The 23,373-nt window shown below is 39.6% G+C and overlaps 1 protein-coding gene across 2 annotated transcripts in view; it reads right to left on the reverse strand.

The window, feature by feature from the left end:
- Nucleotides 1-49: 49 nt before the first annotated feature.
- Nucleotides 50-23,373, reverse strand: part of ACBD5 (acyl-CoA binding domain containing 5) — a 29,321-nt gene continuing 5,997 nt past the window's right edge. Inside the window, exons 4-13 of one of the 2 annotated variants that reach the window (XM_032181614.1) lie at nucleotides 22,819-22,930; nucleotides 22,655-22,687; nucleotides 12,564-12,701; nucleotides 11,371-11,571; nucleotides 10,541-10,647; nucleotides 8,407-8,683; nucleotides 7,395-7,594; nucleotides 5,719-5,769; nucleotides 5,329-5,438; nucleotides 50-1,434 (exon numbers count right to left, since the gene is read on the reverse strand). In XM_032181614.1, coding sequence (XP_032037505.1) covers nucleotides 1,422-1,434; nucleotides 5,329-5,438; nucleotides 5,719-5,769; nucleotides 7,395-7,594; nucleotides 8,407-8,683; nucleotides 10,541-10,647; nucleotides 11,371-11,571; nucleotides 12,564-12,701; nucleotides 22,655-22,687; nucleotides 22,819-22,930 — 1,242 coding nt within the window. In that variant the 3' untranslated portion in view covers nucleotides 50-1,421. The remainder of the gene's footprint in view (nucleotides 1,435-5,328; nucleotides 5,439-5,718; nucleotides 5,770-7,394; nucleotides 7,595-8,406; nucleotides 8,684-10,540; nucleotides 10,648-11,370; nucleotides 11,572-12,563; nucleotides 12,702-22,654; nucleotides 22,688-22,818; nucleotides 22,931-23,373) is intronic. The other variant, XM_032181615.1, reaches the window with a different exon arrangement.

Raw genomic sequence — 23,373 nt, forward strand, 5'->3', positions numbered from 1 at the left:
ATTTTTTTTTCTTTCTTTTTTTTTTTTTTTTTTTTTTTTTTTACAGTATAGCTGTAAAAATGCTTTTCAAACTATAAAAAGATTTTCAGGAAGGACAGAAAATAGCTGTCCTCAAGAATGATTTGCAATATTTAGTGCAGATGGAGAATGAAAGTGCATCAATAATACGGTGACATTTCTAAAGATTCAAATCTTAAGCACAGGTTATGTGATGGCTTATTTCTTTATAGCAAATGAATGTCTTCATTTTCTGTCAAGTTTAATTTTAGTGCACTTCTCTTTCCCAGAAATTTGGACAATTTAGCTACATATGCATTGATCTATCTACATATGCACAACTCTGGCTGTATCCTGGTTAATAAATACTCCATTAAAGAAAAAGAATTGGTACCAAAATTAGCTTAAAAGTTTTGTTTTGAAAGAAAGTAGAAGAATAAGAGGGAAATATAGCAGAACTAATATTTTTCTTAATGTAAGCGTGGAAGAGTGTACAACAGATAAGGGATAGATAAGATCTTTTTTTCAATTTGACATAAACTGACAGAAGAAAACTTAAAATGCACAGAGCTTTGTAAAATCTCAGAGATATACTTACAGAGCTGGCTTTCATCTCATTTTGAAGCACCTTGTGCCTCTACTATGCATTATTTCAGTTAAAACAAACTGTTGTCAACAAGAATACAATTATGAAAATTAAAAATATAAGGTGCAGCCTTTTTAGATGGATCCCTTGCTTTAGATGGATCACGCCACTTGCAAACTTGTGTTTGACAATCCCTCTGTTACTAACAGCTCCAATTTCCAAGACATAACAATTCAAAAACCTCCTTTACAATCTTAAAGGATAACTGAAGCATCCCACTTCATTTCTGATCAATTTACAAGGAAATTTGTCTCACACTGGTTTAGCAGCAAAAATAACCAGCTGAATTCCTAAGAGCTATATTGTATTTTTCCAACAGCTTACAAGGTATTGAATTCATACTTCATTAGTGCTTTCATCTTGTAGTATGTAAACCTGTGGAAAAACAGGTAAGGATATTTTGATTGTAACATTATTTCTATACTGAAGTGACAGCTTTACGTATTATTAACTTATTCTTTTACAAAGATATTTTCTCCATTATCTGACATCAGCAAGACTAGTAATTACTAAAGGCCCATCCACGAGCAAGTTCCAAAATAATTAATGTTCGTGTGGTTTTAAGGATGGAGTTACTGAATTTATTCGTAACCTAGGAGCAGCGAATCATTCAAGTATCAATAATGTTAGTTCTTAAATGTTCAGCTCAAAGGTAGTACAAATATTACTATAACAGAAGGAACATCATCCCAGATCCTGAGGTTCTGTAAGAATTCAGAATTCCTTCGCTTTCCAGGGCCATCTTCTCCTAGCAGTCTTTGAGCCAAGTCATCAATTCTCAGTTCTGTTTTCTAGAAGAAGAAACAAGTACGTTAATTTAACATCATGAAAGGATTTTTCCTTTATCTAAATATATAAATCAATTAAGGTTATAGGTGAATGATTACCCATGAATGCACCACTGCTTCGAAATACCTGGAAATTTGCCTTCTCAAGTTACAGAACAATCTGCAAGGTGACAGAACTAGCACCACTCGCACCAAGGTGTACAAAATACCACTAAGGATTCTCGCCTGCAGATGAAATTAATTACTGTTGCCTCCTCCAGTACAGAACATGAGAGGAGTTTGTGGTAAAGGAAGATAATAGTGCCTGACCACATCAGTGGTTTGCAGTTATGAGCTGTTTTCCAGTGGCTCCAGAAAGCAAGCAATCAGAATGTTCTAAAATCACGAGCTGAAGCTAAAAAGTTCTCAATCATTACTAAAAATGTACTTCTATTTCTGATCTGCTTTTGGAGTTGGGTTTTCTTTGGTGAGGGCTATGGATGCAAGTACCCAGATTTTCAGCATTAAGTCCCTAAAGGAGTCAGACAGGGTATGAGGCAGGGTTAGGAGCCAGGTTAACACTTGATGAGTGCTCAGAGCGAGCTGAGCTGCCCCATCCCAGGGGCACGAGCTAGACACAAAGCTCATGCAGGCTGGGGAAGGCTTCCTCACCTCCCGTCCCACGGAAGCTGCTCTACTACAGGCAGAGATTTTAGCAGCCATGGCTCCAAACTCCATGCTGTTACCTCACCGGGTAGCAGACTCCTGTTTCTGCTCCAGGGCGGTGTGTGTATTGTAAAACCCAATGAACACAGACAGAGGCAATGAATGCACAACGATTGCCTAAAAGCTTACACACCTTCACAGTACAAGCTGAAACTGGCAATGGGACAACAGAGAAGGAATCTTGTTTCACAATTCCATTTGATCTCTGAGTGTACTGATAGCCTTCTGCCAATGGCGACAGGAGATGAAACTCGAGATGGAAAGTGATGCGGGAACAGTCCCTAAATTCTGGCTATGGGAGCGTTTCTTCAGAAGCAAAGAGGAAGGCTGAAGAACAGAAACGTTCGTTGCTTCTGTTCCTGAGATTCATGGATTGTATAAAGATGAGGTGAACACGTCGAGGTGAACACGTCAAGGACTGCCTGAGGCTATACTATCTGTGTCTCCCTCAGAGGTACTACTGCTAGTAGCCTGTAGTACGAGTCCTGGTGTCCAGAACTCAAATTTTCATCAACTGTGAAGCGTTCAGGGAAGAGCCACAAAACCCACCTCAGGTTTGGAAAACAACTTTAACATGAGATTCCAGTTGCTCCATCCATTTGGTGAAAGAAGAATTAAAAGGTGGCCTGGTTATAGCAATAAAGTGCCCACGGACACATCAAGGCCTCTTTGTCAGGTAGATAAAGGTCTAGAAAGATCCGGTGGATGAAAGCTGAAGTCAGACAAATCCAAACTAAAAGTCATGCACCATTTGTTTATTCGCTTCAGCTCTGCATCACATAGAGCAGTGTCTCAGGACAACTGGTGGAACGTGTGTTTTTCTAAGAAATGAACTCTGACCGACCCTGTGAACTGACTCAGAAACAGCTCGCAATTTGTGCTACAGAGGTCAGAAGGGATGATGGAAAAAGGCTTCCAAGAACTGCAGGTTTTATTTTTAGAAAGGGAAAATTGAGAGAAAACACATCTCTTCTAAAGCTGTTAGCTAAGCATTAAAGTTCACAGGAACGTCACATCAGATCCTAAAAACATGACTTTAATGAACTTTTTTCTTGCTGATGAAATTGAAATCTCCGTTTATCAGTGCAGAGGACAAAGAAATGTACAGAACTGCCTAAAAGCCTTAATAGTGAAACTTCTGGGTTTCTGAGAAAATGCAAATAACATCCCTGTTATCAATGCCAGCTTTGAGACTGGGTACGTCCTGGCAGAGGTGGCAGAGTGAAGCCCTTGTGGGCGTTACATCATTTACCATTCAATGGGCCGGGCTCAGAGGGCGCTGATCAGTCCTGTTTAACATCTTCATTTACAAGCTGGATGATGGGGCACAGTGTACCCTCAGCAAGTTTGCAGATGACACAAAACTGGGAGGAGTGGCTGACGTGCCAGAGGGTCATGCTGCTATCCAGAGGGACCTGGACAAATATCTCCCGGCTGGACGAACGGGCAGACAGGAACCTCGTGAAGCTCATGGAAAAGTGCAAAGTCTTGCCCCAGGCACCAGGACATGCTGGGGGCCACCCAGCTGGAAAGCAGCTTTGAGGAAAATGTGGGCACCAAGTTGGACAAGAATCAGCAACGTGCCCTGCATGCAGAGAAGGCCGTTGGTGTCCTGGGCTGCGTTAGGAGGAATGCTGCCAGCAGGTCAAAGGGAGGTGATCCTTCCTTTCTGCTTCACACTGCCATGGTAAGGTGTGGACATACAGGAGAACCCCACAAAGATGATGAAGGGACTGGGGAAAAGGCTGAGGGAGCTGGGACTGTCAGCCCAGAGAAGAGAAGGCTCGGCAGATCTCATCACTGGGTGTAAATATCTGAAGGGAGGGTGCAAAGACAACAGAGCCAGGCTCTTTTTAGTGGTGCCCAGTGCCAGGACAAGAGGCAATGGGCACAAACTGAACCACAGGAGGGTTCCATCCAAACACCAGGATACCCCTCTCACTGTCAGGGTGAAAGTGGCACAGGTTGCCCAGAGGGTGTGGAGCCTCCCTCCTTGGAGATACTCAGAAGCAGTCTAGACACAATCCTGCTCAGGGTGCTCTAGGTGGCCCTGCCTGAGCAGGGGCTGGACCAGAAGATCTCCAGAGGTCTCCCAACCTCAACCATTCTCTGACTCTGTGATTTGCCATACAAGAGAAAACAATAGCATGAAAACTAATCATTAAAAAGTTACAATTTAAGTTAGTTCTAGTAATATCTACACATATGCAGACTCTCTGCGGACTGACAGAAGAAAAACCTTATAAGGAAAAGGTAAGAGCACACAAAGTTGAAGTGAGGTGTGAGGTTTAAGTATATACCAACTTGACAACCTTTACTTGATATTCTGGTGCTTAAAAAGTTGAGAAACAGGTAAGATGAGAGTACAAGTGTTCCCTAGCTGAAGGAAGTGAAACAAGACATTACAAGAATACCAGAGCAAGTTGCTAGTAAATGTTAAATAACAGGTGACAGATGAGACTAACATATTTGACAGTTTTCTCATGGCACAAGGGAACTAGGGAGTCCAGCAAGCAGTGAAAATGGCTCAAGAGGACATTGGAAGTGAGGGGGTCAAAAACGTCATGGAGATAACCTCCAAGTTATCCAGCCATAACTTCTCATGTATACTCACTGTGAAATTATTTATTCTACACCAGACTTCATGGATTTAACCTAAGTTGCCTTTAGTGAGCATACCACATCGAGAGTCAAATTAACCACTACTTACACTGGGAAGTTGTCAAGGGGAACAAAACTATGCATGTCGCTTCCTAGAAGTCCCAGCTAATGCAAGGCACTGCTACTAGCTTCCAGAATTTCTTGTTGAGCATTGGTCTTGGGTTTGTGGGACTAAGACACACACCTTCCTATGATCACCACACCAAGGACTCAACGGTACGATCTGCTTTAGCCTTGTATCTTCAGAGCTATCAGTCACTGATGCATAGAATGGAACATTGAGCAAGATGTCCTGAAGCAAAGAACTCAGGGAAACAGCATTTATCAAAGCAATGATCAGCAGGCTCCCCGTTTTGATACCGACCTCATGTTTCAGATATCCTGTCAAAGACACGGCGCAGGCACATACCCTTGCATTATCCTTATGCCTGAAGGCAGTTTTTAGGTCTGTCTAAATAAGGTGATACACTTCATATCGGTCATCAATAGATGAAATAAAGTACATATGACCTATTGAATGCACATCTTTACCTTCGCTTTCTTTGAAGATATACATGCACCAACCACTGGGCAATAAACGGCCATACAACTGCAAAAGCTAAAATACCAGGAGAAATTTCAAAGGGCCACCACGAAGGTTTCTAAGGAAAACGGGAGAAATTCCAGTTAGCAATCTGCATGCACATACAGAATACCACATGTATGCTTCACCAACACTTCAAATGCTATAGTATCAAGGTAGAAAAAAGTAGTAAGATCAGAAAAAAGGTTCACCTAGCAAATAATCTTTTCAGACAGATTATTTTTTATCCCCTAGTCAAGGAAAAGACAACATGAAAAGCACATACTAAGAAAGCTAAAAATATTCATCTAATCTGTTCTCACACTATTTTTTCTAAAAAGTAACAAACGGTGTTTTACCTTAACAGAGGAGTCAGGCTGATAATTTGACTGCAGTGTTGCAGATCTTGCCTTTAAATACAAACAAGGAGTGGTTAAGTGCCAAAAATGAAAGTGCAATTGTAATATTTCTGCTTTATGAAGCGAGAATATTTAGTTCATTGTGTAAAGACTTTGTAGCCTGTATATATGACAGTTTGAGGAACAGTCCTTAATGCCTACAATCCTATCCTGAGAAAGGAAGCTTTCCCTTAACTTTGTTAAAGAGTAGAACCAGCCCCCATGCAAGCCACCTTTTACCACTTGGTTTCCAACTTAAACTCTCATGCTTCCATTACACTTCATAGCATTTCTATTGCATTTCTGGGTGTTAAAACATGAGTCAGTGTCACTGACCAAACCTCTCTACAGCTTTGCAAAGCCCCCCTGCCCAAGGTATTATCACAACTTCCTCATCTCTGGTCCAGCAGTTACAACCCAGAGGTGAAATCCCAGCAGCCTGATTTGTGTAATTCTTTACACTGGTCTGTATAAAAACAAAAAACATTCTTTTAGTGTGCTCTGAGCTTTAGGTACAGGCATGTCTAATGGTATAAGGAGCAAATACTCTTACAGGCAATACAGAGAGCAAGAAATACCAGAAATGTTTCAAGCCTTTCCCTCCATGCTACTGTGGTGCTTTCACAGAAACAAAGTCAGCTTTCTAGGTCTTTCTTAATGAATGTGAGTGTGAACCAGAAGGTTCTTGACCCAGTTTCTACTCTGAAAGGGACAGCAAGCACAGCATGAACTGCTGGGGAAAAAATCTTTTACTGTTTCTTCATATATTGCTTTGGTCCGAAAAAAAAATTTAGATCTGTATCCAGATGTCAGATCCTTGAAGAGCTGTGATGGAGCAGAATCATGGTTTTAATAAATCCTTTCTCCCTGGCTGCCTTACATTTCGAGTATGTGCGTCCCATAGGATACTGCTTGCACAGCTCTTTGGTTCTCAGGTAGCTCAAAATATTATCAGCAAGCCAAAGAAAACCAAGCATTTTTGATTGCTGATTCAACTATATTCACAGCACATTCTATCCTCCCACTTACACTATTATGTGCATCACTATTTCCATTGAAAAAGAAACACTACATCAACAAGTATCTAGACTTGCTTAAGACTTTTTTTGCCTAGCTTGTACACAATGTGAAACTTAAGCAAGTTGGATTACTTTGCAGGGAAAGAATGCTATGAAAAATCAGCCTGCTAACTGAACAAAGGACTCAGAAGTTGTTCTGTGTGCAAGTATTTACCAATCTGGAAATTAAAATAATCTCAAAGCATTTTCAGAGCAAGTGAGATCTCCTGACAAAGACATATGGGATTGTGCATTACTAACATTAACCATGATCTATATAGTGACTGTATGACTTGTATTGATAACTACAGCTGAGATTAGTTGGATAGCAGAAATCACTAAAATAATATATGGTTAATTTCTAAGTTAAAATGCGTGTTTTTGTTCACAGGTTCAGGAGTCTTGATTTGTGCTCCTGAAAGTAGGCACTAATAACAAACTTTAGGTTGAAACAAACTACAGAATATAATTGAAATTTCTTTACAGTTTAAGAACGTATTGTTTGACATTTTAATCTGAAAGCATAAAAATATCCGAGGAAATTTAATGAAAATGTAATCAAAGATCTTCAACGATTACCTGTGACGCTGTAACCGCCTCCAGCATGTGCAGCCTCTGAAGGACATTCTGCATGTCTTCCTGCAGCCGCATCAGCACTACGGCGATCTGCTCATTGAGGCTACCCCGGGGTCCTCTGTCGGATCCCCAGCGCTCTCCATCCCCTCCGCTACCCATCTGTCCACCTTGCGAACCGTCGCCTAGCGGCTGAAGTCTGTGCCCTACGTTGAGAGGGAAAAAAAATAGATACATAAAACACAGAATGGGCTACCACCTCTATTGAAACTTTCTTTTGAATGGTTGTTTAATTTTCTTCCACCCAAACTAAGTTCAAAAGCACTGGGAGGTTACTGCAACGTCCTTTGAAAAGTTTCCCTACAGCCTCAGTGTAACAGCATCATTCATTCAACGGCATCACCATTTAGTAAAAAAAACTATTAACTCACATCCTGTCAAGAAAACGAAAGAAAAAATCTGAAAAAAAAAGAGATCTGCCTTATTATGAAGGGTAGATATGTTTTAAATTGGGACAGTCTCCAGCTGGAATACAAAGGACACTGAAACAGAGTGATACCTTTTGATACCTTTCCACGATGCTCCCTGGTTTCAAATGAGACATCATAGAGGTATAAATGGATATGGATTTAAAAAATATAAATAACTTGCAAATAACCTCTTCTCATGCATAGATGGGTTTTGAAGACTACACTTTTAAGAAGAACGGGTGCCATGAAGAGCAGCTGGATTTCAAGGTAAGCCAAAACAGAAGCAGCCAATGGGCTTATTCAGGATCTCCATAACACAATAAAATCCTTTTGTAAAGCTTATTAGGAATGAAATAAATACTTCAAACAGAAAACTGATTGCTACCCACTGGTATTAGGATTTTATCATCTATTTTTACCATGAAGGACAGAGGCACTGTATAGTATGACTGTCTCACTGGATTATGTTGACCAGTGCTTCTTAGGCCCCCATGACGTATGGCAGCGATGAAAATGAATAGGAAAAACAAAAGCTGTGTGCACAGTACCTCTCCCTCTTCTGACACCATAGAAATCTGCTTTTTCTCCACCTTTCTTCTCTTTGTGAGGGCCCCCATTAGTGGCTTGGCCATCTTCTCCTCCACACTTGACTTCACCTTCTTCTTGAACTGTTCCTTCTACATTATTTCCAAGGTGGAGATTCCCAGAAGTCATGCAAGCACGCCTTGGAAGATCCGTATTTTCTAACAGAAGACTGTGGTCTACATCCAATAAATGGGATGAACGCTTTAAAGATCCTTTAGTTGATGTGATGATGTCCAAGGGCTACAAATTAACATTAGGAAGTAATTAAATTCTGTAAAACATAACGGTTAACTAACAAAAATACAATCTCTCTTCTTTCACTTTAAGAAAATAGTTTGCTCTGCATTAAGGCTTTTAACAGGAGCAGGTGTTTTGCTATAGGATGTGCTTATATTGTCTAAATGTCCTTTTCAGATTGAAAAGGTTAGACATTCATCTGAGGCAAATATTCTCAAAACAGTGGTAACACTTGGAATTACTTTAGACATTTTCAACGTACAGTAATTCTCAGTAGTCACTAAAATCAAACCTTCAGAAGACCTCAAAGTGTTCCATTTTCCTTTAAGGCTTTGCCTCCCACTGTGAAGAGGTATCCTAACTCAGACTGGTGAGCCACGCTGCCAAATTCACACACTATTAGCAACGTCGAGCAGGCAGTGTTTGCACTTACTGCAAAGAACTCACAGCGTTTATTATGAACTTGTTCAAAACTGCTTGACTTGTCCTTTACACCAAAAAATTAAAAAAAAAGATATAATATTCTGCCAACTTTCTTCCTCAAAATCCGTGGTACTGCAGAAAAACGTTAAAAATAGATGACACACATTGATCAGGTCACAATTACATGTTCTGCAACAGGACTGTCTTAAGGTGGTACAAGCACCCCTTGTTCAGTGAAATGACGAGCATTAGCACAACTACATGTTGAAGCAGACTGAGGACTACAGCTAGCTGAAAAATAACTCCATGAAAAAGACAAAATAACAAAAAAGAGGGGAAAAGAAACTGCTGCCAAAATCCTGTTTGTCAAGTAGTAGTTCATACACTTGTATCATCAGAACTGAAGACAGAGTGTTTGCTACATCTTTTGCAATAAAAAGCTGTATTCGTTTTTTCAGTGAACCTTTTTTTTTAGTTCGAATGATTCCATCTGTAGTTCTTCTAGATTTATTTACATCTACCCAACCGTTTGTTAGTTTGTTCGCAACTAGAACTTTTCTCATTCAAGTTGGGAAATTCTGACACATATCCACCCACTACAATTAAAGAGTCTCAAACAAGCTCAAACAACACACAAGACAATTGGGAAATCACCTACATAAAAGACAGCTTGCAGCACTTCTACCAAATCACCCTTTGTCAATACGCTTCATTGTTGGGTAAAATTTTGATTTGCTGAAAGGAAACAGATGGACAAGAAAATGGTGCAATATTGCAGTGCTTGCAGGTCTTTCTGATCCCATGCATCATTCCCATATCTCTCCCCAGAACCAGCAAACTAGGTGTTTGAGCACAGTCTAAAAAGTCCATGCTTAAACTGGATCTACAGAGGTGGTCCAAGTCAGTAATCTATGGTCTTCATCTAAGATCACAGTTAATACAATGAACTAAGCCAGTAAAAACTAAGCCAGTACAGTGCTTAGGCTTATTCTTTATTTATTCTAAGAAACAAATGCAGGATATAACAGGCCAGAAAAAAGGAGAACAAAAGCCCACACAATTACAAAGATACTTCCTGGTTCTGAAGGATAGCAGGATTCAGATCCCTACATATGTTACGAGACACAAAATTCATCACACAAGCCTTACTTTCTTTGTACTGTTGTTTTTGACAGTTGTTCGTTTGAACTGTTGTTTTTATTACCTTCCCCTCAAAAAAAAATCCCAAAGGGAAAAACTTTGAAGCTTTTAATCAGTGGTAAGCACGTTGTAAAAGATCAACAAAAACAACAAAAAATGACAGTCCAAATAAGAGAAAAGTATGCCTGAGTTATTTCATTCACCTTTGTGTATGTCCAGGTTCACCTGACAGCTAGAAACCTACTTTAAAATATCCATACCAGCTTCAAAATACACCTAGGGATACTGAGCCTTTACCTCTTCTAGTCCAAGTTGTTCCATAGAGTCACAATAAACTTCACTGTCTGAATCGCTGGTTAAGTGCTGAGTTCCTGAGACCTCTTCAGTATTCTCCTCATTGCCACCTGTATGTAAAGGAGGTAAGCACACTTGCTTTGTAAATGTGAGCCAATCCCAGCAGAGTAAAGCAATGAGTTATGATGCCTAGGCAAACTTCAATTCATTCCTTTCACCTACTATTTTCATCTTCAAGTCAGGTTAAAAATAAAGATGTTACATTAATATAGGAATTACACACAACTTTTGCTAATGGGAAAACCAAACTTCATACTGGTATTTCCATGTTGTGAGGTATAAATTTTAACTTTAGCTTGGTTGTTCAACTCTTCTTCCTAATCTCAATATAAAGTAGTTTTGCCCAAAGTTATCAATTGGTTTTAAAATGATAGATTCAGACATCATTTTCAACGAGACGGCATTTATATGTTCAGCCTTTGGGAATGACAAATACAGTTATTAGTGATTTTCATTTCATTACAAATTAGATTTCAAATGCCAATAGTATTTACAAAGATAGCACAACGATTTCAAAATAAAATAATTGTATTTCTGTACGTTTGAGCCTCTCTCTCTCTGTGAATTCATCTCTCTTCTGTAAAAGATGTTCAAAGACAGCCTTATTTAAACTGCTATTAAATTTGATTAATTTTTAATATTCTCTCTTCAAGTTTGTGCAACTGAAAGACACCCCTGCTAGGCTCTGAATCCCAGGATTAAGCATGCAAGAGAAGAAATGTTTTCCAAGAAAAACATATGCAAATTAAAACACGATCTTGCAAGGAGAATACCTTGGTGAACACTGTTATTAGCTATTTCAAGGCTCAGCTCTGTTTTCTTTATTTCTTCCTCTGTGTTCAAGCCATTCAGAGCAGATTTGGTCTGGATGCCATTCTGCAGATCTGGGATAAAGCCATCGTTGTAACAGCCATTAGCAACAATACTTTCCAAATCCTTTGCAGCTGCTGATTCTGTTTTCACACTCTTATATTCTATAAAAGAACAGGAAAAGCTTGCAAATAGAAAGCAAGGTACATAATAGCTCAAAACATATTCCTTAAATTTGCTGGCTTTCTAATGGACTAAATACATAATGTACACACAGAACAAAATATGACAACGCCCCTAGATTCACATTCTCTGGGACTGTTCTGTTCAAAACGTACTGATATAAAATTTTAATTTGCATAAACAGCAGATAACATTTAAAATATAAATAAGACGATCTACTGTAGGTCCCTCTGATAAATTATTATCCTAATGTCCCTGGAGGAAGAAAAAAAAAGCTGCTTAGAACTTTAAACGTGTAATTTCATTTGCCTTTCACTTGACATTGGTACTTCTCAAAATTCTTTAAGAACCCCATAAACAAATGTCATTGCAAGTTCTGTTTTATTTTCTCTGAAGAGAAGAAATGTGATTTTCAATTCTACTGTTACAGCCCATGTAGCCATTCACAGCTCTTACATACAACACTTGCAACAAAAAGGAAAACAACAGAGGGTATCCTTTCAGCTTTTCCAAAAGACACTAACATACCTTTCAGCCAAGTCAAAAAATATATGGCACAGCTCACAAATTTGTCCTAGTTCTTAATCTCATAAACACAGGTTGAGATGTTGCCATTTCTTACACATGCATTTACAGTTATTTGCATAAAATTCTCTTGAAGAATTACAGTGAGAAGTACAGTTCATGACCCTTTGGCATTTTCTAACACTTACATGGTTAAAAAAAACTTGGGAAGAATCACAGAATGGTTGAGGTTAGAAGGGACCTCTGGAGGCCATCTGGTCCAAACCCCTAATCAGGGCCACCTACAGCAAGTTGCCCAGGACCATGCCCATGGGCTTCTAAAGATTTCCAAGGAGGGAGACTCCACAGCCTCTCTGGGCAACCTCTAGCAGTACTCAGTCACCTGCACAGTAAAGAAGCACTTACTTAAGTTTTCAAGAACCATCTGGTCCAAGTGCAGAAAACTTACCCTTCATGTTTTGCTGGAGTTCTTTTTCTTCCTCTTCACGAAGCCCTTCTTCTTCTGATTCTGCTCCACTATCGCTACTTTCAGCTTTGCCATTCACAGCCTTTATATTTGGAGTGGAATTCATGACGTTACTAAGGTCTAAGAAAACATTCAAAGAGAAAAAAAAATACGTATTTTAAAAGAAACAAACATACAACCTCCACTGCCCCCACCCCCCCAAAAAAAATCAGGTCATTGTTCTACAAAAGCATTTCCACATTAGAAGATGTACCAAATAATGCCAGCTTTACTTCTGTAAACTCTTCCTTAATTGTTTTAATGTTTCTCCTTTGTGGCTCACCACAGAATGCCTGACTACTAATGAACAGTTCTGAGGAAGCCTACTGGAAAAAGACAGCAAGTTACTTTCACTAAGGGCCTCACGCCAAGATATTTATCCGTGTTTATGGCATAAATATGATATAGCTGCAATAACATTTTATCTAGGACTGCGATGGACATTTTCATTTAAATCTAGAATCAACATTTTATAGAAGTTCCCTATTGGGCTGAAACGCTTCAAAATTGCTCTCAGTGCAAAGGCAAACGTTGAAACATTCTGTTCGGTTCTGTGAGCAACAGGATCCTGCAGAAGGGAAATAAAACATCCCATTCATCTTCGCCCCCAGTGACTTAAGCAAACACAAAATGTGGTAATAAAGTTTATAGAGATCTTTATCTGGCAAAGCAAGCATGGATATAAGCGCACTGATTTCAGTGAAAAAGATGATGAAATAAATCAGAGGGCTGGAGCAACTCTCCTACGCAGAAAGGCTGAGAGAGCTGGGGATGTTCAGCCTGGAGAAGAGAAGGCTCTAGGGAGAGCTTAGAGTTGCCTTCCAGTACTTAAAGGGGACTTATAAACAAGATGGAGAGCAACTTTTTCTCAGGCAGATAATGACAGGACAAGGCAGAATGGTTTTAAACTAGAAGATGGGAGATTTAGATTAGATATCAGGAGGAAATTCTTCACTCAGAGGGTGGTGAGGCCTTGGCCCAGGCTGCCCAGAGAAGCTGTGGATGCCCCATCCCTGGAGGTGTTCAAGGCCAGGCTGGATGGGGCTTTGGGCAACCTTGTCTGGTGGGAGGTGTCCCTGCCCATGGCAGGGGGTTGGAACTGGATGATCTTTGAGGTCCCTTCCAACCCAACCCATCTGATGATTCTATGAAATACACGGCTCGTGTTTGCTTGTCTAATTACGCACGTATCTAAAAAAACAAATCTTGATGAAGTAACTGCTAAGGCCTTGTTTTCCATCCCTGTGATCACTCCAAGGATCACCAACAATTTTCTCACTGTACAAAGTATTGCAAGGCAAAGATTCCTCCAGAATAAACAAAACCAGAGAATTTAAGGGACATTTATACCACCTTCTGAAAAAAAATACAGCTAAATACGTACTGATGATTTAAGCCTTGTACATTAGCACAGAGCAATTAAAGTACAAAGCGGACACAGTTAGCAGACACATTTTACACGCTGACCACAAGGCCAGATTCTGCCTGCTTTAATTGTTACCGTAGCACTCCATTTGCATATTTTTTTACATTCCCTTGTCAGAACCTTGAAAGATTAATTCTTACGTTTAGGCTTAACATCAAACAGCAAAATAACACCCGATTATACCAGAGCTGCCCAACCAGCTCTGCTGCTTTCCTTGCTGCATGGTAATTTAGGGCTAAGGGTTTTCTACTTGAATCTCGCCACGAAGAAGCAGGCTGCCTTCCCACATTCCTCTAGTTTCAAAGCTTAGCCATACTGCTTAAAAAAAAAAAGGCAAAAAAACTTTACTTCTTATCCAAACATAATGAGTATGTTGAATATCCTGTTCACCTTAGTCTTACTGTGAAATAAGGCTGCCGGGGGCACCCTCCATCCCTGTTTTGGATTGGTTTAATCCAACTTTTATCTGAAGATTAAAAAAAGTTTATTTGTTGTGGAAAAAGAACTAGAAAAACTATTGTCTATTCTGTAGACTGTAAGAATATACGGTCATTTTCTCCTCACTACAAAGAACATTTGCAAGAAAATGAATTTCATAGAAGGAAAATCCCAACATATTTACAGTTTATTTCTTGTAAATGTTTCTCTTACTGCAAAACTGAGTGCTAGAGGTGTTTTTGTGAGAAGAAACTGTGTGATCAGGACAACCTAACAGTCCTTTGAAGCATGAAGAGTAAGCAGAGCCCCAGCCCCCTTGCAATGTGAAGCAGGCAACACCTTTCCCTTTGAAATACAAAGGGGGTGGAGGCCAAGACGTCCAAGTGCCTTACCCAGCCGTGGGAGTAAACGGGAAAGGCAAGACTTGGAGACACATTCAGCTGTAAAGGCAGGCATAGAACTGTAAACCTCCTCACCCTACTCAAGATATTGTAAAAAAAAAACAACCATGCTGTAAACGTATTTTGTAAGATTTACTTTTTTTCTTCTTGAAGAGAATGTCTTTGAACATTCCAACACGTTTTCTCTGCACTCAATCTCAGCAAGGAGATTATTCACTTGGAAAAACTTCCGAGTGATACATTGCGCATACTTAACTAAAGAAGTGGAGAAAAGTATTGGGAATAAGGGTAGCAAGCTGTGAACACCCAAATATCTGAAACCCATCAGCATCATACTTCTACACAGCCATTCATAGCAACAGTGCTCCTTAAGGAGAAATGGCTTTGGTGCTGGCTCTGAAGAACACAGTGCATTGTACAGTTGTGGCGATGCTGAAATACTGTGCTTGATCTTGTATTTTTCCCCAGAAATACAAATATTTTTCCTATCCTCATCAAGTCTGTTCCCAAATGCTTCTGCTGCTCAAAACCAGCACCGTTTGCTGCACTCCTCCTGTTACTGTAAGTACCTGCTACGAAACCAGCAGTGATGACTAACACAGGGTGATAGCATCAAAGCCAAATCCGAGCCAACTAGCAGTGACTTCTCCAGTCCTTGGTGGTAGGTTAACAGCTGCTCCCTAGGGAATGTGTCTTTTAATGTGAATACTAAGAATCAAGCGAGCTTTTACATTTTTGTGCTATTTTTATTACTCTGTCCAGCACAACACAGTATGCTCACAGAAGTCATGCAGACTTTCATTCTGTGTAAATACCAGTGACCAGGATGGATGCAATAGCGGATGAAACATATAAAACATTGAATGATGAAAGCATATGCTGATATTGTAATGATTACTATGTGTATTTGTAAAATGGCATATCTTTACTATCAGCTCGATAGCAGCAAAACCTGCCACCAAAAGATTATTTACATGAGCTATACTTGTAACTACTTATTTAGGGACCGCTTTGCACTGCTGTGTTTGTGCCAGCTCCAGCTCTGTCAAAATGTGTGTCAAGTCTCCCAGGGACCTGCATGTACATGTGCTATGCTAAGTTACTTGGATAACCAGGTAACTAGAATTCTTTCCTTGCCAGCAGAACCTTTTGCGCTCATCCCTGACTGAGGTAGGCTCCATGCTTCACTTCCAAGTTGACACAAGTAGGTTTTGCCATTTCCCGTTCACTTTGTTGCACAAATCTCCACCTTCTTTTTGAAACCTTGATGTATCCTGATATGGTATTACTACAAGGAGTGATGGCTTGCCATGGGGAGGGAGTACATGCCAGGGTTCATTTATGTTTTAGAAACCCTCCTGATATTTGTCCTTTCATTTCATCTTTCCAGCCAAAAAGTCTTTGAACAGTATGAATCAGGAGCTACTGACTTGCCATCAGAACAGAGAGCATAAGCAGTATTTCAACACGCGGTTCAATAAACTGGAGCACAGATATACATCTTTCCTTGGCTACAGCTGTGATGCCTGACATAGCCCATGCTCAGCCTGGATCCCTATGCAAGATGCCACCACCTCCAGGCTTGGGTTTGCTTAAATAACACACTTGAAGATAAATAATGGATATCTGCTAGCCCTGCTTATCTTGACTAAGAAGCACTCAGATGAGCAGTTCAGAGGATAGACTGCTGAGAGTGATGCCTTCTGAAGGTTTCATTTGTTGTTTGCTTTTTTTTTCCTCCTCCCTGAGGGGAAACAGAAAGGGCAGGGGGTACATGCAAGCATCTGGGAGCAATAAGTTCTTCGGCTAGAAGACTTTTATACCCCTCATTTCCTTCCATTCTTTCTAGTATACCACAGTACAAAGAAAATTTGCAGGGGCCCAGGGTACTCTATAACATCTGTTCTACAACACACAAATGAGCTGCCATCACAAATAAAGAGATTTTAGAAGGGCACACCAAAAAACAGAGACAGAAAAATATAAAATCCCTTAGGTTAGCTACCATTGTTTTATCACTTTTAATTTTAAATGCATTAAGTTCTTTGACAAAAGTATTCCCTAAGCACATAGATCTTGGCAATCAGATTTTCATCTATATAGTATTCCTTTTATTTAGTCTTCCTGAACTTTACTATAACTATATTACTATATAAAGACTCTCCTTTTTCTTTTTAATATTTTCCAGAAGACTACAGCCATGTTTTTTCCACATTTCTCTCTCTGCTTATATGCTTCTCAAGCTGTTACATGCAAATAGATGCCACTTTATTTCAAAAGACAAAGTAATCAGCAATAGTCACGTCTTTATTCACCATTTATAAACAGCAAAACAATAATTTGCGGATAAGAACAAGCATGAAGCACAGCTTCTTACACATTAATATTAACTTGCAAGAATGGCATTTGGGGTTACTGACTTAGTCATCCTGGACCTTTACTTTTTTTTTTTTTTTTCCTGTTCAACATCAATGGAGTTCATCTCCATTCTTATCACTAGTACCTAATCCCCTGAAAATTCAGAACACCTTCCACAGAAAAATAAGGCTGAGGTTTTTTGGATTGACTTGGATATATTTCTCTTCTCCCCACTACCCCAAGACTTCTGCAAGCAGATACAACCTGCCTGGGATTTCCTGAGAGAGATCAGCCCAGCGAGAACAGCAGCTGACCCGCAGGCATTCCCAGCACCAGCAGGTAGTTCCACGAAGGCCACCAGACAACAAGGCCACCAAGCACACGTCGATCAGTTACGTGGTGTATGTGCAGCGAGACCAGCGGATCCAGGCCAACTTACTGTCAACACCTTAGCAAACGATCACGTGTAAGAATGAACATGAAGAACAGCTGCTTCTTAAGTATTTATAGCAACTCGCAAGAGCCATAAGATCATTCCAGGATCCAGGATGCCTCCATGTCTGGTACTACGTCCCTCAGGGAGAATGAGCAGGACTTGCTACATTCTCTTCTGTGTGGAAGAGATACAGTCAATATTTGGAACTTTTACTTAGTGTGGAAAGTAAAGAGGAGCTCTATGTACTGGTGTGGTAATAGATACAAGTACACCATTCCTGCCCCAGGAACTGCAACAAAAGATGAGCATCACAAAGTCAAAACCCCCTAACAGAAACTGAGTTATGCTTGAAAGCAACAGAAAAACATATTGCTGGGTCACCTATAGTCCAGAAACTCCAGGCAATAGTAACGGAGCCTTAATCAAAAACTGCTCTGCCCTGTACAAGAAAAAAAAAAAAAAAAAAAAAAAAAAACAGGAAATAAAGCTAAGATTATATGCCCCTGGAACCTACTCCAACCCTACCAACTGAACAGCTTTTTACAGTGCCTCATAGATAACACAGATGGCTTTTCCATGCATCTTGGAGTCTATGATTAAAGTCATTATTTTTCCTATAACAAAGTTATGCATAAAACACTAACCCATCCCCAATGGGCACTTTTATGTGAGCAATCAAGATATGACTACCTACATCTGGTATTTACCAGCCTTCCAAACCTCTGGCTACTTTTTCTTCTTTGTAGAACACAGCTGTGAGAAATCTAGACCTTCATTCTCTCAGCACACGATTTTAACTGCAAGTCAGATCTCTATAATGTGAGACACCAACATTTTACAGAAAGTGGGTACATCTACTATTTTTTTTTTAATTGAAAGAACCTGAAGAGCTTTTGACAACTCCTTTTCTCTTTTGCAGTAAGCTGGTCTGAATAGAGGAAAGAGTACAGATCCAACAACCAATTACGCACAAAAACTTCTACCTTTGACTCAACCCAGCATGAAACAGAATACAGTCAGGTATGTCTTTGTGTAAGACAATTTCTCTCATCTATCTCTACTTTAGAAGAAAAAAAAAAAGTCTTATATATTTTAACACTTGAACATTCTGCTGCTCACCCAGTGCTGATGTGTAATCTCTACTGGTTTGTGTAAGAGTGAAGCTGTTGATATAGTCAAGGCTTTCTCTATACTTATGTTCTGCTGCAGTTTCCAACTTTGTTAGAGAGTACAGGCATAAAACTATCAGTGTGAAGTCAAACCACAAAGTAGGCCCAGATTTGGACTGTGAAGCCTGAAGTATATATTGCAACAGCACAAGCTGCAACTTGTTGGGACACTCTCCACTGACTTTGGCAGTTTCTGGCCCAGCCCTTAATCCTACAATAATCCCATCCTGGAACACAACAGAGAATATTCTAAATGCTTCTGAAGCTACTAAACTAATGAGATAGCAACAACAACATTTGTAAAGTAAGATTCATAGTAGCCTCCCTGAACATGAACTGTAACCTTCACAGAGTGGTTACGGTTGGCTGGAGGTCATCTAGCCCAAACCACCTGCTCAAGCAGGGCCACCTACACACAGCAGGTTGTCCAGGACCACGTCCAGGCAGCTTCTGAATGTCTCCAAAGAGGGAGACTCCACAACCCCTCTGGACAGCCTGAGCAAAAGCTTTGTCACTTGCACAGTAAAGAAGTGCTTCCCGATATTTAGATGGAACCTGGGTGATAGCTGTTAGGGTATCGCAGGAAACTGGAAGAGGAGAGGAAGTTCAAAGCTCAGAACTTTAAGAACTTCTCTCACCCACCCATCAACTTCTTCTGCTGCATGCTGGCCCTGACATAATGCACCTCTCAGCTACGGTACAGCCACCCATTCAACATATCCTACTGAGGCATAATTGTGAAGTAACAGGGATTGTAGCTCTTTTTTCCCTTCTTACGAAGGGTTAGGGATTCACAGCCACTGAGTTCCATCAAAATCCCAGTCAGGAAAAGAAGAATGAGAAGGAAGGAAAGCAATTTAACAAGTACCTCTGAAGTCAAACAGAAACGAGAAACTGAGCTTATAAAGCAAACACAGGGTGTTTCACATGAAACCCACACACAAGCAGAAAGCCGTACCACCAAATGCTTTGATACAAAGCAAAGATGTTGAAAATGAGATGAAAAGCTCTTTGAGTAGTTTCTCTTTTCAAATAGCTGCATTTTCTCAATCTGTAGAAGAACAGTTGGAAAATATACTGCATTTAGAGCTACAATAAGTATTTCTAACAAGAAGTAATAACTTAGAACAGATTTTTTTAAATGCCACCCCCCCTCCACCCCCAAGCTTACCTAAGTCCTGCAGTAACTACTACCTTTAAAACAGAAGTGTTGGAATGTAGTTGCTTGTTCTAAAAGAATGCAGACCTCAGTGAATATTAAAAAAAAAAATTAAAAAATAGCTCTCGTGTCCAAGCAAACTCTACCTGCCTGCGAGCCAGACTAACTTCTGCCACTCAGAGGTGCTACTGAAGTGGTGCCCTGTATGGGCTCCCAGTGCAAAATGCTGCCCTGCAATCAGTGCTGCCCAAAACCAGCCCATGCAGCTGCACAAGTAGGAGTCCCCTTGCTTCAACAGGGCTTCATCTGGTGCAGTCGCAATACAGCTGGGAGCAAAGGTCTCAGGAGAGAAACACTCAGCAGGATGACAAAAGTCAGAGGTATTACGATGCTGAAACCTTCCTGTCTCCACGGTGCATAACTTGACATTATTGAAGGCAACTTCTAGTCTTCAGAAAGGTTTACAGAGAGTGCCACTGCTCAACAGAAAGGCAGAGGGTCTTTATTTAGGATTTTTAAAAACAGATAAGTGCCTTGGTCACAAAATGGAAAGAGTACACAGGAAAATTCTACTGAAGAACTTGTGAACAAATTCCACATAGTTCACTCAGCTGTTGAGGGGCCTTCGTGCTGGCGTGTCAGCTCGGGCTTTTCCTTGTCCCCTTTGGATTTACTCATAGTCAGAATAGACAACAACACACATTCTCAGGGAAACATTTGGAAGGCTGAGGTGGCTTTGAAACTTTTCATGTTTCTCGTCCAGTATCAGATGGTTACTGTGCCAATTCTAGCCCACCTTTGGATTCTTCAGGTGTAACGTAACAAGAAAACTGGAATGTCTGTTCAGAAAGTTTCAAATTCATAACTGCATTTTGAAACTTCTTAGACTTTTTTTAGACATCAGATTTCTTGCTTATTTATTAGCAAGTGCAACTATTTAAAGGATTGCTCTTCTAAAGTGGACATCCCAGCTAGGTACAATGACTTGTCCCCACCTTTCCCAATGTCTTCTACTCTTCCAGCAACTGCAAAGAAAAGGGTCCTTCTGTAATACTGCAGTTATCTACTCTCTTCTGCAGCCCTAAGACAACAGAATTCTCCAAGAACTCTCTCTTAACTTGTGGCAGAATGAGATGATGCAGCTTCAAGTTGCATGGGTGAAGCCATACATTTGAGCGTTGTAAAAGGCTGTTCACTTGGTAGGGTTGGAGTAGGCTCCAGGAGCATATAATCTTAGTTTTATTTCCTGTTTATTTTTTCTTGTAGTGGGCAAATCAATTATTAAGGCTACATTGATAACGCTACACATGCCAGATTTAGTGCAACGCTGTCAGAAGAGGAAAAAGTTGAAATTTCAATATTGTATTAGTTTTATTTATACTGCCTTATGTTTAAGCTGAACCTTTGAACTATTCTGATTTCAATAACAGATTTAGGACTCTTGGCTTTTAACTTCTGTGATTCTCTGCTTGCCTAGATAAAGTCACTTAAAAAAAAAAAAAAAGCTGCTGCTTTTGACACTCTGCCTTAGACACCAAGTATAAGTAAATCCTTATTACACAGATCACTGACCTGAATCTACTGATACTCTTACAATCTTGCCTATCAATCCAGCTGTCAGGAAGGCTTGTTAAACCACAGACATGAAATATGCACAATTTTAGTTGAGAAAGAACTCATACAGCTTTCAAAATGGCCATTTAAAACCCTCAACCATTACCCTTCCTCAAAATAAATGAAAAACTATTTCTCTCCCTCTGAAACTCAATGCCAAAAGCAAAATCAAGATTGTGTTTGCTTAAGATGGGGAAAAGAGCCATATACAAAAGGCAACTTATCCAGTGATTGCTACTTCTTCAATACATTAACCAAATTCATTTGTGCAATGGTTTGTTTTTTAAAACCGTTACAAGTTTTGATCCCATGCATTTCAATAGTTTTATCTGAAATGAAGCCAGGTTTAAACAGCCAAGTCCTACATTACAACTTTATGAAGATACTACCTGTAACATAACTATTATTATCAAAACATTCTCACAATAGCATTGCTAAAAACAAAAATAATCATCACATCAATTTTTATGCAGCTATGACACCACTAGGTTTGCCACCTGCCAAGAGATTTAAAAGGTATAAATAAATGTTTCCTTTGTAAGCTTAAGCCTCAGAAAGCTTAATTTGAAAGTTTCCCAAACCTATCTTATATTTTGAAGGTATTAGAGAAACCATGATTGTTAAAACCATGGTTTTGACTAGGGAGTTATTTATTTAAAAATTCAGATCAGATAACAGAGTTGGATTACCAGCATCAGCATATAGTTTAACAATAGTTCACAGCTACACCTTTTACACATTTTAAACAGTTGTTCCTTTTATTAATGGAAAGGGAGAAACTAGATTTAGCTAGGGAAGGGGCATTTTAAATATTCCTCTTTCTTCAGGAACAGTTTTCCCTCAGCATCTCAGAAAGCATGCAGATAAGGATTAAGCATTTGGCTTCCTGGGTCTAATTTCATTTGTAGATAAAAATAGTAAAAAACCCAGCCTCATGAGGTGGCAAACGTAGAAGTTGCAAGCATTAGCAGGAAGTTACTATAGCACCAAAACAATGGAAGAGATGGACTTATACATAATCTGTTATTCCTACCTTCCAAGTATTTAGAGACTTTCTCCATTCGAACTGCCATACAGAGAAGAGAATGAACAGAAAGATGCAACATTTAGCTTTAAAATCATTTATAGAAAACAACCCCCCACACACAATCCAGACCTGTGATTATCAGTAGTATAACGGAAGTTATTTGTCCGAACCTGAGGTTAGGTCAGATCCTCTGTTCTTTTTATCTTCTACTATTTCATAGAAGGGGCCTATTACTTGTAGTAATTCTTCAACTTTCTCCGTCATTGGCATACTTTCAAGAATCTGTACAAGTCCAAAATATGAAGTACCTCATGAAACAGCATTTCAATGATTCATGCATTTTAACTAGTTTTAGAAACTTTTATTGTAAGCTCAATAACATTGCACTAAGTCTCTTAACACATTATTAAGATTTTTTCTTTCCTTTTTTTTTTTTTTTTTTTTTTTTTTTTTTTTTTTTTTTTTTAATAGCATGGACCTAATTTGCCAGACAAGAACCTTAACTAGCTGTATTAACCTGCTTTGGGTGACAGTAAGAGAGGAGAGCTAATGCATTTGCCATGACTAAAGGACAGCCTCAGCACAGTATTGGTAGGAATCTGTTATTTCAGCAGTTTCAAACTAAACTAGCCAAGGTTCAACAGATTGCTTTTATCTGATGCAATTTACTTTATAGACTGCCTTTCCACACAGAAAATGAGAGCGTAAGGCTTTTTTTGCCAGAG

The sequence above is a fragment of the Aythya fuligula genome, chromosome 2 (assembly GCF_009819795.1).
Source record: "Aythya fuligula isolate bAytFul2 chromosome 2, bAytFul2.pri, whole genome shotgun sequence".
NCBI lineage: Eukaryota > Metazoa > Chordata > Aves > Anseriformes > Anatidae > Aythya > Aythya fuligula.